General features: G+C 33.2%; 1 protein-coding gene and 1 pseudogene across 2 annotated transcripts in view; one reads left to right on the top strand and one right to left on the bottom strand.

The window, feature by feature from the left end:
• Positions 1-13,669, bottom strand: part of LOC145254837 (paladin-like) — a 187,788-nt gene that overhangs the window by 31,059 nt on the left and 143,060 nt on the right. For both annotated transcript variants that reach the window (XM_080113675.1, XM_080113676.1), the window contains exons 12-13: positions 2,669-2,794; positions 355-471 (exon numbers count right to left, since the gene is read on the bottom strand). In XM_080113675.1, coding sequence (XP_079969801.1) covers positions 355-471; positions 2,669-2,794 — 243 coding nt within the window. The remainder of the gene's footprint in view (positions 1-354; positions 472-2,668; positions 2,795-13,669) is intronic.
• On the top strand, positions 12,516-12,649 carry LOC145255023 (U2 spliceosomal RNA; annotated as a pseudogene).

Genomic DNA, 13,669 nt, shown 5'->3' with positions numbered 1-13,669 from the left:
ACTGGGTAGTTATTTACAGGGAAGGCTAAATTTTTTGAAAGCCATTTTTGCAAGTCATTGTATCGATTGGATTGACTTTGCCTAATTTTAATGTTCCGAACTTCCGGTCACGTCGTGGAATAGGGGTAAGACGTCACATTGTCTTTCTCTTTCTTTTCCACCTTCCCATCACGGGTTCGAGCCTGCCTGCCTGCCTGCCTGCCTACTACCACTATTTTTTTTTTTTTTTGCTCAACACACATCTCCAAACACCCAGGCAATGCCGGGCACCCAGGCTAGTATCAACTAAGAAACACTGATGCAGTTCAGTTTGATAAAAATAATAAAAGTATTAAAAATAATAAACATACTTACGTTTTGAGTAGGTTGGGCCATTCCGAAGAGTGGGAGTCCATCCATTCGGTGGAAATTAGCAGTGCCAATATTAGACAGAGTTCCCAACAAATCACTGTATGTAATTGTATCAAGAACCTAGAATTCAGAAATTGACGAGAATCATTTTTAAATTTGCATTTACAAAAAATAAAATATAGCTAAAATGAAACAACCTTTCAAAATTATTTTAAAATTGCAGATTTTATATATAAGGTACTGTGTGTGTGTGTGTGTGTGTGTGTGTGTGTGTGTGTGTGTGTGTGTGTGTGTGTTTTTTCATTCCCTAAGGAATCTGAAACAGATGGGCCGATTTTTTTATGAAATTTCACACAAATATACTTTATGCATCTGGGAGTGTTCTGAGATAGTTTTTGTATCAGAATGACTTTGATAAGTATAGAAAATCATAAATCAATAATAAAAAAAATCTGATTAAAGAAGGAAGAGTCTGATTTTGAACCAAATCAACACCTTATTAAGCATAACATCACAAGCACATTTGAAAAGTATTATCACCGCACAAGCAGAAGGACCCTGTGTATAAAATCAACAATAGGTTCTTTGATATGACAGATTCATCGGACTACTGTTCTCATCTTGTGTGTGATTTTCACAACGTTTCAGTCGATGTAACATCCGACCTTCTTCAGGTGTATCTTGTCGAACTCAGGAATTTGCACGGAATTTATTTACTTCACGAAGGTAGTGTGCTCTTGTTCCACCTGCCATGACTGGATAGAAGTCCGAAGTAATTCACAACTGTATTTTTTGGTCGCCCATGCTGAGGATTGAACCTTCAATCTTCAGGAGAATATCACTTTTTACAACTGATTTTTCCAAGTACTCTAACCACGAGTCCTTGCAGACAATTCTAGTATGAATTTTAGGAGCCTTAAACCTATTTTTATTTTAGTTGCAAATATCACTAATTATTACTAATTATTACTATATATTAATGTATATCTATCTCTATCTCTCTCTCTATATATATCTATAATATAAAGCTGAACGCCTCTGTGTGTGTCTGGTCATGAATAGGCTCCTATATGGTTGACTATTATAGAAAACTGATCGCATATAATGATAGAAGATGTATCGAGACACAGGAATGGTTATGTTTGATTTGGCATAATGATGATTCATTAAAATTGTAGGGTCTGCATACGTGCCTGGTCCACAAAGTATGGAAATAAAAAATTTAAAAAAAAACGTTTACAAGTGTTTTTGATATAGATGTACATAATAATACTTTGATAAGTATGTTTTAACTTAAATAGGAATGGTATAATAAAATTGTGAGATCTGCGTTCGTGCCTGGCCTCCATAGAATGGAAATAGGCACAAACTTTAATAAAGACTTTTCATATCTATCTGCGTAAATATACTTTGATAATTATGTTTCAGTTTGAAGAAATATGGCATAATAAAATTATGGGGTGTTCGTTCGCACGCACCTGAACTCCATAGAATGGAAATCATGCCACAAATTTTAACAAGGTTTTTTAATATAGATCCACAGAATATTGTGATAAGTGTTCAGTGTGAACAGGTATGGTATAATAAATTATGGGGTTTATCTATTTTATTTTTACTTTCATCATATTTTGCTTTGGTTTTGATACCCCCAAATTCAAAGCTATCACTTTATTACCCTTCCTTTTCATAACCTATCATACTTTCATAAATCAGAGTCCATTTTCTGTAGGCTGTTTTTGAACCCAGTCAATGACGGGTACTTTTGCTAGTATATATATCTAAATATATTAATATTTTTTACTTATTACTTGTATATATAATCTATTGTTTATAATTAATGGTTCCCATATTGTATTAAATTCTATACTAGGTCTACTTACTAGCATATGTGCTGCTTTTTTCAGTCGTCTTACTCTCCACCGTCCTTCTCTGTCTACAATTTTTACTTCGTCCCATAATGGTAGATGGTTTCCCTTTTCCTTTCAGATATGGTCAGCTTGTGAGAGTCAAGCCCCTTACAGAAAAAATCATGACTAAGAACTGTGTATATGAAATCCTATGTAAATGTGGAAAACTACAAAGGTGCAACATATCGTCCACTGAAACTAAGAACATCGAAAAGCCATAGTAAATGGAGAGATTGAAAAGTGTGGAATAGCTGACCATATCTGGAAGGAAAAGGGAAACAGTTTCTTTAGAAAAAGATTAAAGATTTGGTCTTAGAGGAGAGCCTCATCACATTTTGAGAACTGAAGCAACTTCAGGAGAGTATTTAAAGCTTGTATTCCTGCACACGTTATTTTTCATTTATACTTACCAACAGAGAACTTCTCAATAAGTCAGGTGGCTTCTGTGGCGTTACATCAAGGAAGGCCTGTAGGCGGTATAAAGTTGGTCGTTGTAACATCCAGGAAGTGAAAGTCATACTGAAATTTTGCTTTACCTAAAGTGGGAAAAAAAATAAATAATAAAAAAAGGGAGATAACTCGAGTAAACATTGATAAAAATAATAAAAAGGGTGATAACTCGAGTAAACATTCATGAAAATAATAAAAAGGCAGATAACTCGAGTAAATAGTGATAAAAATAATAAAAAGGGAGATAACTCGAGTAAATATTGAAAACCTAATGAAAAGGGAGATAACTCGAGTAAATATTGAAAAAAAGTTTGGGTGATTGAATAATATTATAGAAAAAAAAACATTATTTTCGTATATTCTCAATCTGCCATTTTCTCATTTGAAAAAGCAACAGTAAAGTAAACACAAGGGAAATTAGTCAGTTTGTCATATTGAATTAGCCACAATAGAAGAAACTTGATAAAACTGCATTTTTTAATAAATTTTATTTTTTTCTTGTAATTATTTTTCTACTTAATCATTTTTCACAATTTTTTGCAATTTTTACGAATTTCAATATAACATATAATTACATAATAGTGTTTTCACTTAGAATGCATTTTTTTAATATCCAATCATAATACACAAGCACCAAAAACTGCATCAACAGTAAAAATGGTTTCTTTCATTTTAAGTTAATTGTTCTTATTTACTTGCTTCCCCATGAGAGCAAAGTTAGACACAAGGCTGTTTTTTTTTATGTGGGGAAAATCCAGCTCCCCAAAAGGGTCACTCTATATTAAAATAAAAATAAATGCATTAATCTAAAAAGACTTCTACTTTAATGACAGACGACAAATAGAGCATCGGAACAGATACTACACCTTGTTTCTAGCAAACTGAGAAGGATGAACTGCTTGATTGATGATTTGCTCCAAGACCCTACAGAGTACTTCCTCCAAAATTTCTCTTTGCAGACAGAAGCCACACTCAATGATCTGATCATCATCCTATTCCACATCTGGGATATCGCAAAATACCCAAACATCTCCAAGATATGTGAGCCTGATTTTATCCCTATATATATATATATATTAATAACTATATATATATTATTAATATATATATTAACAACTAGCTTGGGTGCCCGGCGTTGCCTGAGTGTTTGGAGGTGTGTGTTGAGCAAAAAAAAAAAAAGGTTGTAGAAGGCAGACAGGCTCAAACCCATGACACAAAGGTGGAAAAGAAAGTAGAAAGAAAATCTGACTTCTTACCGCTACTTCATGACGCAACCGGAAGTTTGGAACGTTAAAATTAGGTAAAGTCACTCCAACCGAGACAATGACTTGCAAAAATGGCTTGCAAAAAATCGACCCCTATTTATAGAAAACTAGTGAAGGAATTGATGTTTTTGACCAATTTTTCAATATTTGTCATCCGAAACATCGAGCTTCAAAATGATACTGACTTTGTGAAAATCCGTTGTCTCTGTCTGTGAAAGTTTTAGGCAGACATACAAATATACATACATGCATACATTTAAACAGACAGTTGAGATTTGTATTATAGATAAAATGCTTTGCTAAGTGGGCTTCTGTTTTTTCTATAATCGGCCCTGTCGGTGGGGCATTAGAATACACCGACTTCCCCCCTGCAGAGGGTAAAAGTCCCTCAATGGGGGTCTTGGATATGACCTTAAACTATATCCAATGGTAAGGCCCCAGCTTGTGGGCTTTAGGGAGTGTAGAGCCACCCTTTAATTGCCATTGCTCCCAGGTCCACTCTGACCCAGAGTGGTAGTACCTGTTAGGGTTCCAACTATGGGTTAAATAGAAACCGACTTGAAAACAACAAATATATTCTATTAAAAAAAATTTTCTACAAAATCTTTGGATTCGGCATTAAATAACCCGAAAAGGGTTGATATGCCATAAAACAAAAACAACCAACCAACTTTCTACAATCTACAACAAGTGCCTTGTAAAATTGCCTCTGCAGTATCAATGTTCACGCATTCTGGTGAAAAAACTGGCATGCTCAATTATCGCCCCATCAGTCTCCTTTGATAAAATTTTTGAGTCGTTAATCAATCTAGTCCTAGTCAAGCACCATGTACGTGCTAAACCTCTTTTTCACTGATAATACATATTTAGAAAAGCTTGTTCGACCGTGGATATCCTAGCAATGATTTCTGAACACAAATACAATGTACTAAGGCAACAGAAGCTAGGGCAATAGACCGTGATATATCTAAAGCCTTTGACAAGGTCTGGCATGAAGGTCTTTGCATAAAAATTAAATTATATGTCATTACTGGCATGAAAATTATTTAAAACTAGCCTGGGTGCCTGACATTGCCCAGGTGTTTGGATGTGTGTGTTGAGCAAAAAAAAAAAAAAAAAAAAAAAGTGGTAGCAGGTAGGTAAGGCAGGCTCGAACCCATACCGCAAAGGAGGAAAAGAACATGAAAAAAAATCGTGATGCCTTTGCTGTTGCATCCATCGTCAAACCGGAACTGGCAAAGGTTTAAATTAACGCTAATCAATCGAAAAGAGGGGATAACTTTTGAAAATATCGGCGACAAAAGCGACCCCTCCCTATAGAAAAGTGCCCAGTTGGGAGTGAAGGAATTAATGTTTTTAGCCAATTTTTCGATATTTGTCGTCTGAAGGGTAAAGCTTCAAAACCTTACAGATCTTGTAAAAATCTATCGCCTCTGTCGAAAGTTTTAAGCAGACATACATACATACATACATAAATACATACATACATACATACATACATATATATATATATATATATATATATATATATATATATATATATACATACATACATTTAAACAGATAGGTGAGATTTATATTATAGATGATTAAATCCTTCTTATTGAAAAAAAATATCCAGGTTATCCTTAATAGCCGTATATCCAAAGAATATGACATTAATGCGAGTATGCATAACGCTCTGACCTTTATTATTCCTTTATTATTTCACTAGCGAGGGTACCCAGCGTTGCCCGGGTGTTTGGAGGTGTGTGTGCTGTTAAATAAAAAAGAAACCGGGGAGAGGGGGGGGACCCGAAGCCCTGAGGCGAAGTTTGAAAATAAAATGTGAAAAAAACATGAACCGTTCGGCCAGCCAGAATGAGTTACTGAAAGATGTTTGAATTTATTTAAGTAGGAACCAAATTGACAGGTGCCCGCACGGAAGTCGTAGAGCGTTACTACGACGACGATAGCTATACAGCAAATGAGGTCAATGACCAGGTTTGTTTGTTATAAGCAAAGTAAAAAAAGAAAACATAAAAACGAACGTTAAAACTTAGCCGGGAGGGGGGGGGGGGGTAATCAAAACATTGAAAAAAAACAAAAAAAACTAACGTAAGGCAAATGAACGATGTTAAATGTAAAAATAAAAAAAACAAAAAAGAAAACAGAAAAACGAACGTGAAAACAAAACAAAAAAAAAAAAAAACACGTGAAAAATGGCTTAAATAAGCCTGTTTCAATATTGAAATTTAAAAAAATCGGTGGATACGAAGTAAAAAAAAAAAAAAAAAAAAAAAAAAAAAAAACGAACGTTACGTGAAAAATGGCTTAAATAACACTGGTCCAATACGTAAATTTTAAAATAATCGAAAAGACATCTCACACCATGATTCGAACCCAAAACATTTAGATAATGAGCCAACGCGCTAACCAACTGAGCTAACGCGACGTACATGAAATGTAGTCAGTTCTTCAACTATTTAAAGTAAATCAGGTCATGACGTCATCTGACGCATGTGTAGAACCGGTCGTCGTCACGAGAGGACCGTTTTTGTTGATCCCCCTGTCGAAAATTGTCGATTTCGGGGTGAAAAAAATGAACGTTTTTGGCCAATTTTTCAATATTTTTCGTGCAAAGGATGGAGCTTCAATATGATACCGAGTTCGTGAATTTTCGTTGTGTCTGTCGAAAGTTTTTAGCGGACACACAAACACACATACAAACATACATACACACATATTCGCTTTTATATATATAGACTAGCAGGGCTACCCGGCGTTGCTCGGGACCGTATAAACAATGAAAAAACAAAAGCAGATATTGAACATATGTTTGATTCTTAGGGGAGAGGAATCTTTCATCTCTATGTATTATTTGTTTTATCTACCCTAGGACTGATATTGTTCATGTTTTATCCCTAGCATAGGTAATTTACAGCATGTATATGAAATTGTTTTACCTTAGGGAGAAGAGAACAGGTAATATACAACATAATGTGTCTATATTACATCCCTGGCAACGCCTAGAAACCAGCTAGAACATGTATTTCAGTCAATCTTTATTATATCCTGGGCTATGCCGGGAAACCAGCTAATCTCTTTTTAGTGACTTGACCACCAAAATACCTCCCTAAGTGTGTCCTTTCTTTTGAACTTATTAGATATAGGTATCTAGAAATGTGTGTGAAATTTTGTTGAATGCATTGTTCACTATGATTTTCTTATTGTTCTACACAATATCAACTGTAGCGAAATAACACAGTAAACTTAGTGTAGTGTTAGAATAAAGAGCAAAGGAAAAAATTAGAATCATATTTTGTAATTGCAAATCTAAATTTGCTAGCATGTACCAGTATTGGCCAGGTTGTGGAAATTTGGAACTTATAACATATGTAGTGGCCTTTTCCTAGATACCTATTGCTAAAAATTATACTTTCATTTTGTTAGAAAAATCTCTCTTCAGATGCCCTGCATCATTCAAAATAAAAACAAATATTTTTATAATTGTTTCAGTATATTGCTACACAATGTGAAAGTTTTTAACGTTTGTAAAAAAAATCATGAATGTGCTTATATTGCAAAAAAGAAAATATCAGTGCACAGTATTGAAAGTGTTTGGGATTCAAAAGTCTGTAACATTTCTACTAACTTCATAAGATGTCATGTGAGAAACTGAATTGAATATCAAGACATTATCTGAAGCGTTTTTATTTTGGTGTAACATATGTGTTTACAGTGAACCTTAACTTTTAATAAACAGATTGGTATGCAATGACATAGGCTAAGAATCTTTAAAATATATATAAATTGGAAAAATGTGTGAACAAATGAAAAAAAAATGATCCGCTCCACTTGATGACATCAAGCACAGTAATATTTTAGTGAAGAAAATATGAAATTGATGTTCAGTGATTAGTTTGGATGAATGAGAAAATGTAATTGTTTGATGCATAAAAATAACTCAGTTGCTGTATTTGATATTAAGCAGCAAAATATAGTGATTTGAATATTTGGGAAAACATCAAACCAGATTATGTAAAAAGAAAAAAAAAAGATGAAATTAGAAAATATATATTTTATGTTTATGAGTTCTGCCAATCAAAATTTTGTGGCAATTTTATTTTGGTAAAATTCTTAAATTATTAGAATGTTTATTATAATTTCTAATTAGTGACTTGTTATAATCAAAATCCGCCCTAAAGAGTGTCCTTTCTTTTATTAGGTATCAGAGTAGGTATCAAGATTTCTACTTCTATACAAATGTGATATTTCAGATCTGTACATAAAAAATTTGTTGAATATATAGGTTGAGAATTGTTCTGTGTCGCTCTCTCTCACACACACACGCATTCTCACTTTTATAGATATAATAGATAGATTACTCTAGATATATTTCCATATGTCTGAATACCCTATATACAAATTTTCAAATCTGTAGATAAAAAAATTTGTTGAGTATATAGGTTGAAAATTGTTCTCTCTCTCTCTCTCACACACACACATTCTCAATTTTAGAGATATAATAGATAGATTATTCTAGATATATTTCCATATGTCTGAATACCCTATATACAAATTTTCTAATCTGTAGATCAAATATTTGTTGAATATATAGGTTGAAAATTGTTCTTACTCTCTCTCTCTCTCTCTCTGGCTACCTCACACACACATTCTAACTTTTATAGATATAATAGATAGATTATGCTAGATATATTTCCATATGTGTGAATACCCTATATACAAATTTTCTAATTTGTAGATAAAAAATTTGTAGAGTGCATAGGTTGAGAATTGTTCTCTCTATCTCTCACACACACACATTCTAACTTTTAAAGATATAATAGATTATGCTAGATATATTTCGATATTTCTGAATACCCTATATATAAAAATTTGTTGAATGTATAGGTTGAGAACTGTTCTCTCTCTCTCTCTCTCGCTCACACACACACATATTCTCACTTTTATAGATATAATAGAAAGATTATCCTAGATATATTTCTATTTGTATGAATACTCTATATACAAATTTTAAAATCTGTAGATAAAGAATTTGTTGAGTATATGGGTTGAGAATTGTTCTCTCTCTCTCTCTCTCTCTCTCTCTCACACACACACACACATTCTCACTTTTATAGATATAATAGATTATGCTAGATATATTTCCATATGTCTGAATACCCTATATACAAATTTTCAAATCTGTAGATAAAAAATTTGTTGAGTATATAGGTTGAGAATTGTTCTCTCTCTCTCTATCACACACATTCTCACTTTTATAGATATAATAGACAGATTATGCCAGATATATTGAAATGTGTCTGAATGCCCAATATACAAATTTTGAAATCTGTAGATAAAAAATTTGTTGTATACATAGGTTGACAATTGTCCTCTCTCTCACACACACACACATTCTCACTTTTATACATATAATAGATAGATTATGCTAGATATATTTCTATATGTCTGAACACCCTATATACAAATGTTCAAATCTGTGGATAAAAAATTTGTTGAATGTATAGGTTGAGAATTTTTATCTCTCTCTTTTTCTCTCTCTCTCTCTCTCGCTATCTCACACACACGCATTCTCACTTTTATAGATAAAATAGATAGATTATGCTAGATATATTTCCATATGTCTGAATACCCTATATACAAAGTTTCAAATCTGTAGATAAAAAATTTGTTGAATATATAGGTTTAGAATTGTTCTCTCTCTCTCTCACACACACATTCTAACTTTTGTAGTTATAATAGATAGATTATGCTAGATATATTTCCATATGTCTGAATACCCTATATACAAATTTTCTAAACTGTAGGTAAAAAATTTGTTGAGTATGTAGGTTAAGAATTGTTCTCTCTCTCTCTCACACACACACACACACACAAGTTCTCACTTTTATAGATATAATAGATAGATTATGCTAGATATATTTCTATATGTCTGCCTACCCTATATACAAATTTCCAAATCTGTGCCCAAAAATGTGTGGAATATATAGGTTGAGAATTGTTCTCTCTCTCTCTCTCTCTCTCACACATATTCTCACTTTTATAGGTTATATAGGTTGAGAATTTTTTGCTCTTTCCATCACTCACATTCACACTTTTATAGATATAATACATAGATTATGCCAGATATATTTACATATGTCTGAATACCCAATATACACATTTTCAAATCTGTAGATAAAAAATTAGTTGAATATATAGGTTGAGAATTGTTCTCTCTCTCTCTCTTTCTCTCTCTCTCACACACACATTCTCACTTTTATAGATATAATAGATAGATTATGCTAGATATATTTCCATACGTCTGAATACCCTATATCCAAATTTTCTAATATGTAGATAAAAAATTTGTTGAATATATAGGGTGAGAATTTTCCTTCCTCTCTTTCTCTCTCTCTCTTTCTCACACACACACAAGCTGAAAATTGTTCTCTCTCTCTCTCTGACTCTCTCTCTCTCTCTCACACACACACACATGGTCATTTTATAGATATAATAGATAGGTTATGCTAGATATATTTCTATATGTCTAAATACCCTATATACAAATTTTTAAATCTGTAGATAAAAAATTTGTTGAGTATATAGGTTGAGAATTGTTCTTTCTCTCTCTCTCACACACACATTCTCACTTTTATAGATATAATAGATTATGCTAGATATATTTCCAAATGTCTGAATACCCTATATACAAATTTTCAAATCTGTAAAGATAGAATTTGTTGAATATATAGGTTGAGAATTGTTCTCTCTCTCTCTCTTTCACACACATTCTCACTTTTATAGATATAATAGATAGATTATGCTAGATATATTTCCTTATGTCTGAATACCCTATATACAAATTATCAAATCTGTAGATACAAAATTTGTTGAGTATATAGGTTGAGAATTGTTCTCTCTCTCTCTCTCTCTCACTCACTCACTCACTCACTCACACACACACACATTCTACCTTTTATAGATATTATAGATTATGCTAGATATATTTCCATATGTCTGAATACCCTGTATACAAATTTTCAGATCTGTACATAAAAATTAGTTGAATATATAGGTTGAGAATTGTTCTCTCTCTCTCTCTTCTCTCTCTCTCTTTCACACACATTCTCACTTTTCTAGATATAATAGATAGATTATGCTAGATATATTTCCATATGTCTGAATACCCTATATACAAATTTTCTAATCGGTAGATAAAAAATTTGTTGAATATATAGGGTGAGAATTGTACTTACTCTCTCTCTCTCTCTCTCTCTCTCTCTCTCTCTCTCTCACGCACACATTCTCACTTTTATGGATATAATAGATAGATTATGCTGGATATATTTCCATATGTCTGAATACCCTATATACAAATGGTCAAATCTGTAGATAACAAATTTATTGAATAGATAGGTTGAGAATTGTTCTCTCTCTCTCTCTCGCAACCTTACACACACAACCACACGCAAACATTCTGACTTTTATAGATATAATAGATCGATTATGCTAGATATATTTCCATATGTCTGAATACCCAATATACAAATTTTCAAATCTGTAGGTAAAAAATTTGTGTAATATATAGGTTGAGAATTGTTCTCTCTCTCTCACACACTCACATTCTCACTTTTATAGATATAATGTATAGATTATGCTAGATATATTTCTATATGTCTGAATACCCTATATACAAAGTTTAAAATCCGTAGATAAAAATACGTTGAGTATATAGGTTGAGAATTGTTCTCTCTCTCTCTTACGCACACACACACACACACACACACACACACATTTTCACTTTTATAGATATAATAGATAGATTATGCTAGATATATTTCCATATGTCTGAATACCCTATATACAAATTTTCAAATCTGTAGATAAAAAATGTATTGAATATATAGGTTGAGAATTGTTGTCTCTCTCTCTCTCTCTCTCTCTCTCTCTCTCTCTCTGGCTACCTCACACACACACACATTTTCACTTTTATAGATATAATAGATAGATTATGCTAGATATATTTCCATATGTCTGAATACCCTATATACAAACTTTCAAATCTGTAGATAAAAAATTTGTTGAGTATATAGGTTGAGAATTGTTCTCTCTCTCTCTCACGAAACTGTGCGCTCGGCTTCTTCCCCCCCTTCCCACCCCAAATGCTTGGGAAACTGTGCACTGTTTTTGTTGGTTTTCAAGCTGCCTCTTCCCCCCCCACACACACACAGTTTAACAGTAGTAGGAGGTCAAGAGAAAGAGGGTGAGAGAGAGAGAAGAGTAAGTTGGTGAGAGAGAGAGAAAAGAGAAAGAGGGTGTTGGTTTTATATTTTTATTATCGTCTAATATTTTGAAAGCTGAATTTCTAATAAAATGTGCATCTATAGGAGATAATGCCTGGGAATGTGTTCCCCCCCCCACAGTTTAACAGTGGTGTGACGTCAAGAGAAAGAGGGTGAGAGAGAGGGAAGAGTAAGTGGGTGAGAGAGAGAAAGAGAGAGAAAAAAAAGAAAGACGGTGTTGGTTTTGTGAAAAAAGTTGTTATTTACAATTGTTCGCATTCTTGGCCTTTTGGTCAAGATCAAAGTGTAGTATCTGTTCTTCAGATGCTGCACTTCTATTTCTTGTTCTCTTTCGGTGGAGGAGAAATCCTCCACGACTGAGACAATTTTTATTTTTGTACCTTTTCTCCACGTTAAAAAACGACCCTGGTGTCTAACTCTGTCCCGTGGGGAGGCATAGTAAATAGGTACAATTGTTCGCCATTAGTGGATGTTGACGTCACGTCACGTGACATGACTAAGCGTTTTTTTTTTTTAGTATGAATAACATTTTTTGTTTTAATTATAAAGTCTACACTTAATTTTATAGAAAATGATGTATATATAATAGAAAAAAAAATTACTGGTTTTGTTGGATTCAAGTGGTCCCCCCCCCCCTCCAGTTTAAGAGATAGCAGGTCACGTGGTAATATACAAAATGGCTAGCGTAAATATAAAGATCGGTTTTTTTATCGACGAATATTTTGAAAGCTGAATTTTTTTTTATTCCTGTACATTTTTTCCTGATATTTTTCGTTAAAACTCTTGTATAAATACTATTTTTAACCAGTTAAATACGTTGGAGACATTGTCATGGAGTTTAATAATCTCTAGAACAAAGCAGAAGAGAAATTACAAAAGTATCGGTAAAACAAAGTGTTTGTTTACATTTGTTCGCCATTACTGGATGTTGACGTCACGTCACGTGACATGACTAAGCGTTTTTGGATTATGTAATATTAACATTAAAATGACAGATTTTTTGGGGGGGCCCCCCTAGGAGAGAAATGATCAGTTCACCACCTTTTAATGGTCCGTTTGGTGTGAAATTTCGATATTTGTCATGCGGGTGATCAAGGTTCAATATGATACATAATTTGTCAACTTTGGTTGTGTCTGTCAAAAGTTTGAGCTGACGTCACGTCACGTGACACGTATTGAATAACGTTAAAATGACAGGTTTTTTTGGGGGCCCCCCTAGGAGAAAAACGATCAGTTGACCCCTTTCTACTGGTCCGTTTGACGTGAAATTTCGATATTTGTCATCCGGGTGATCAAGGTGCAATATGATACCAAATTTGTCAACTCTGGTTCCGTCTTTCAAAAGTTTTAGCGTTACAAACAAACATACATACATACATACATACATACACACCGATTTTTGCCT

Source organism: Euprymna scolopes, chromosome 30, assembly GCF_053919585.1.
Source record: "Euprymna scolopes isolate OS-2025 chromosome 30, ASM5391958v1, whole genome shotgun sequence".
NCBI classification, from domain to species: domain Eukaryota; kingdom Metazoa; phylum Mollusca; class Cephalopoda; order Sepiida; family Sepiolidae; genus Euprymna; species Euprymna scolopes.
The sequence above is the reverse complement of the archived record's forward strand: the minus strand, read 5'-3'. Positions and strand labels throughout refer to the sequence as shown.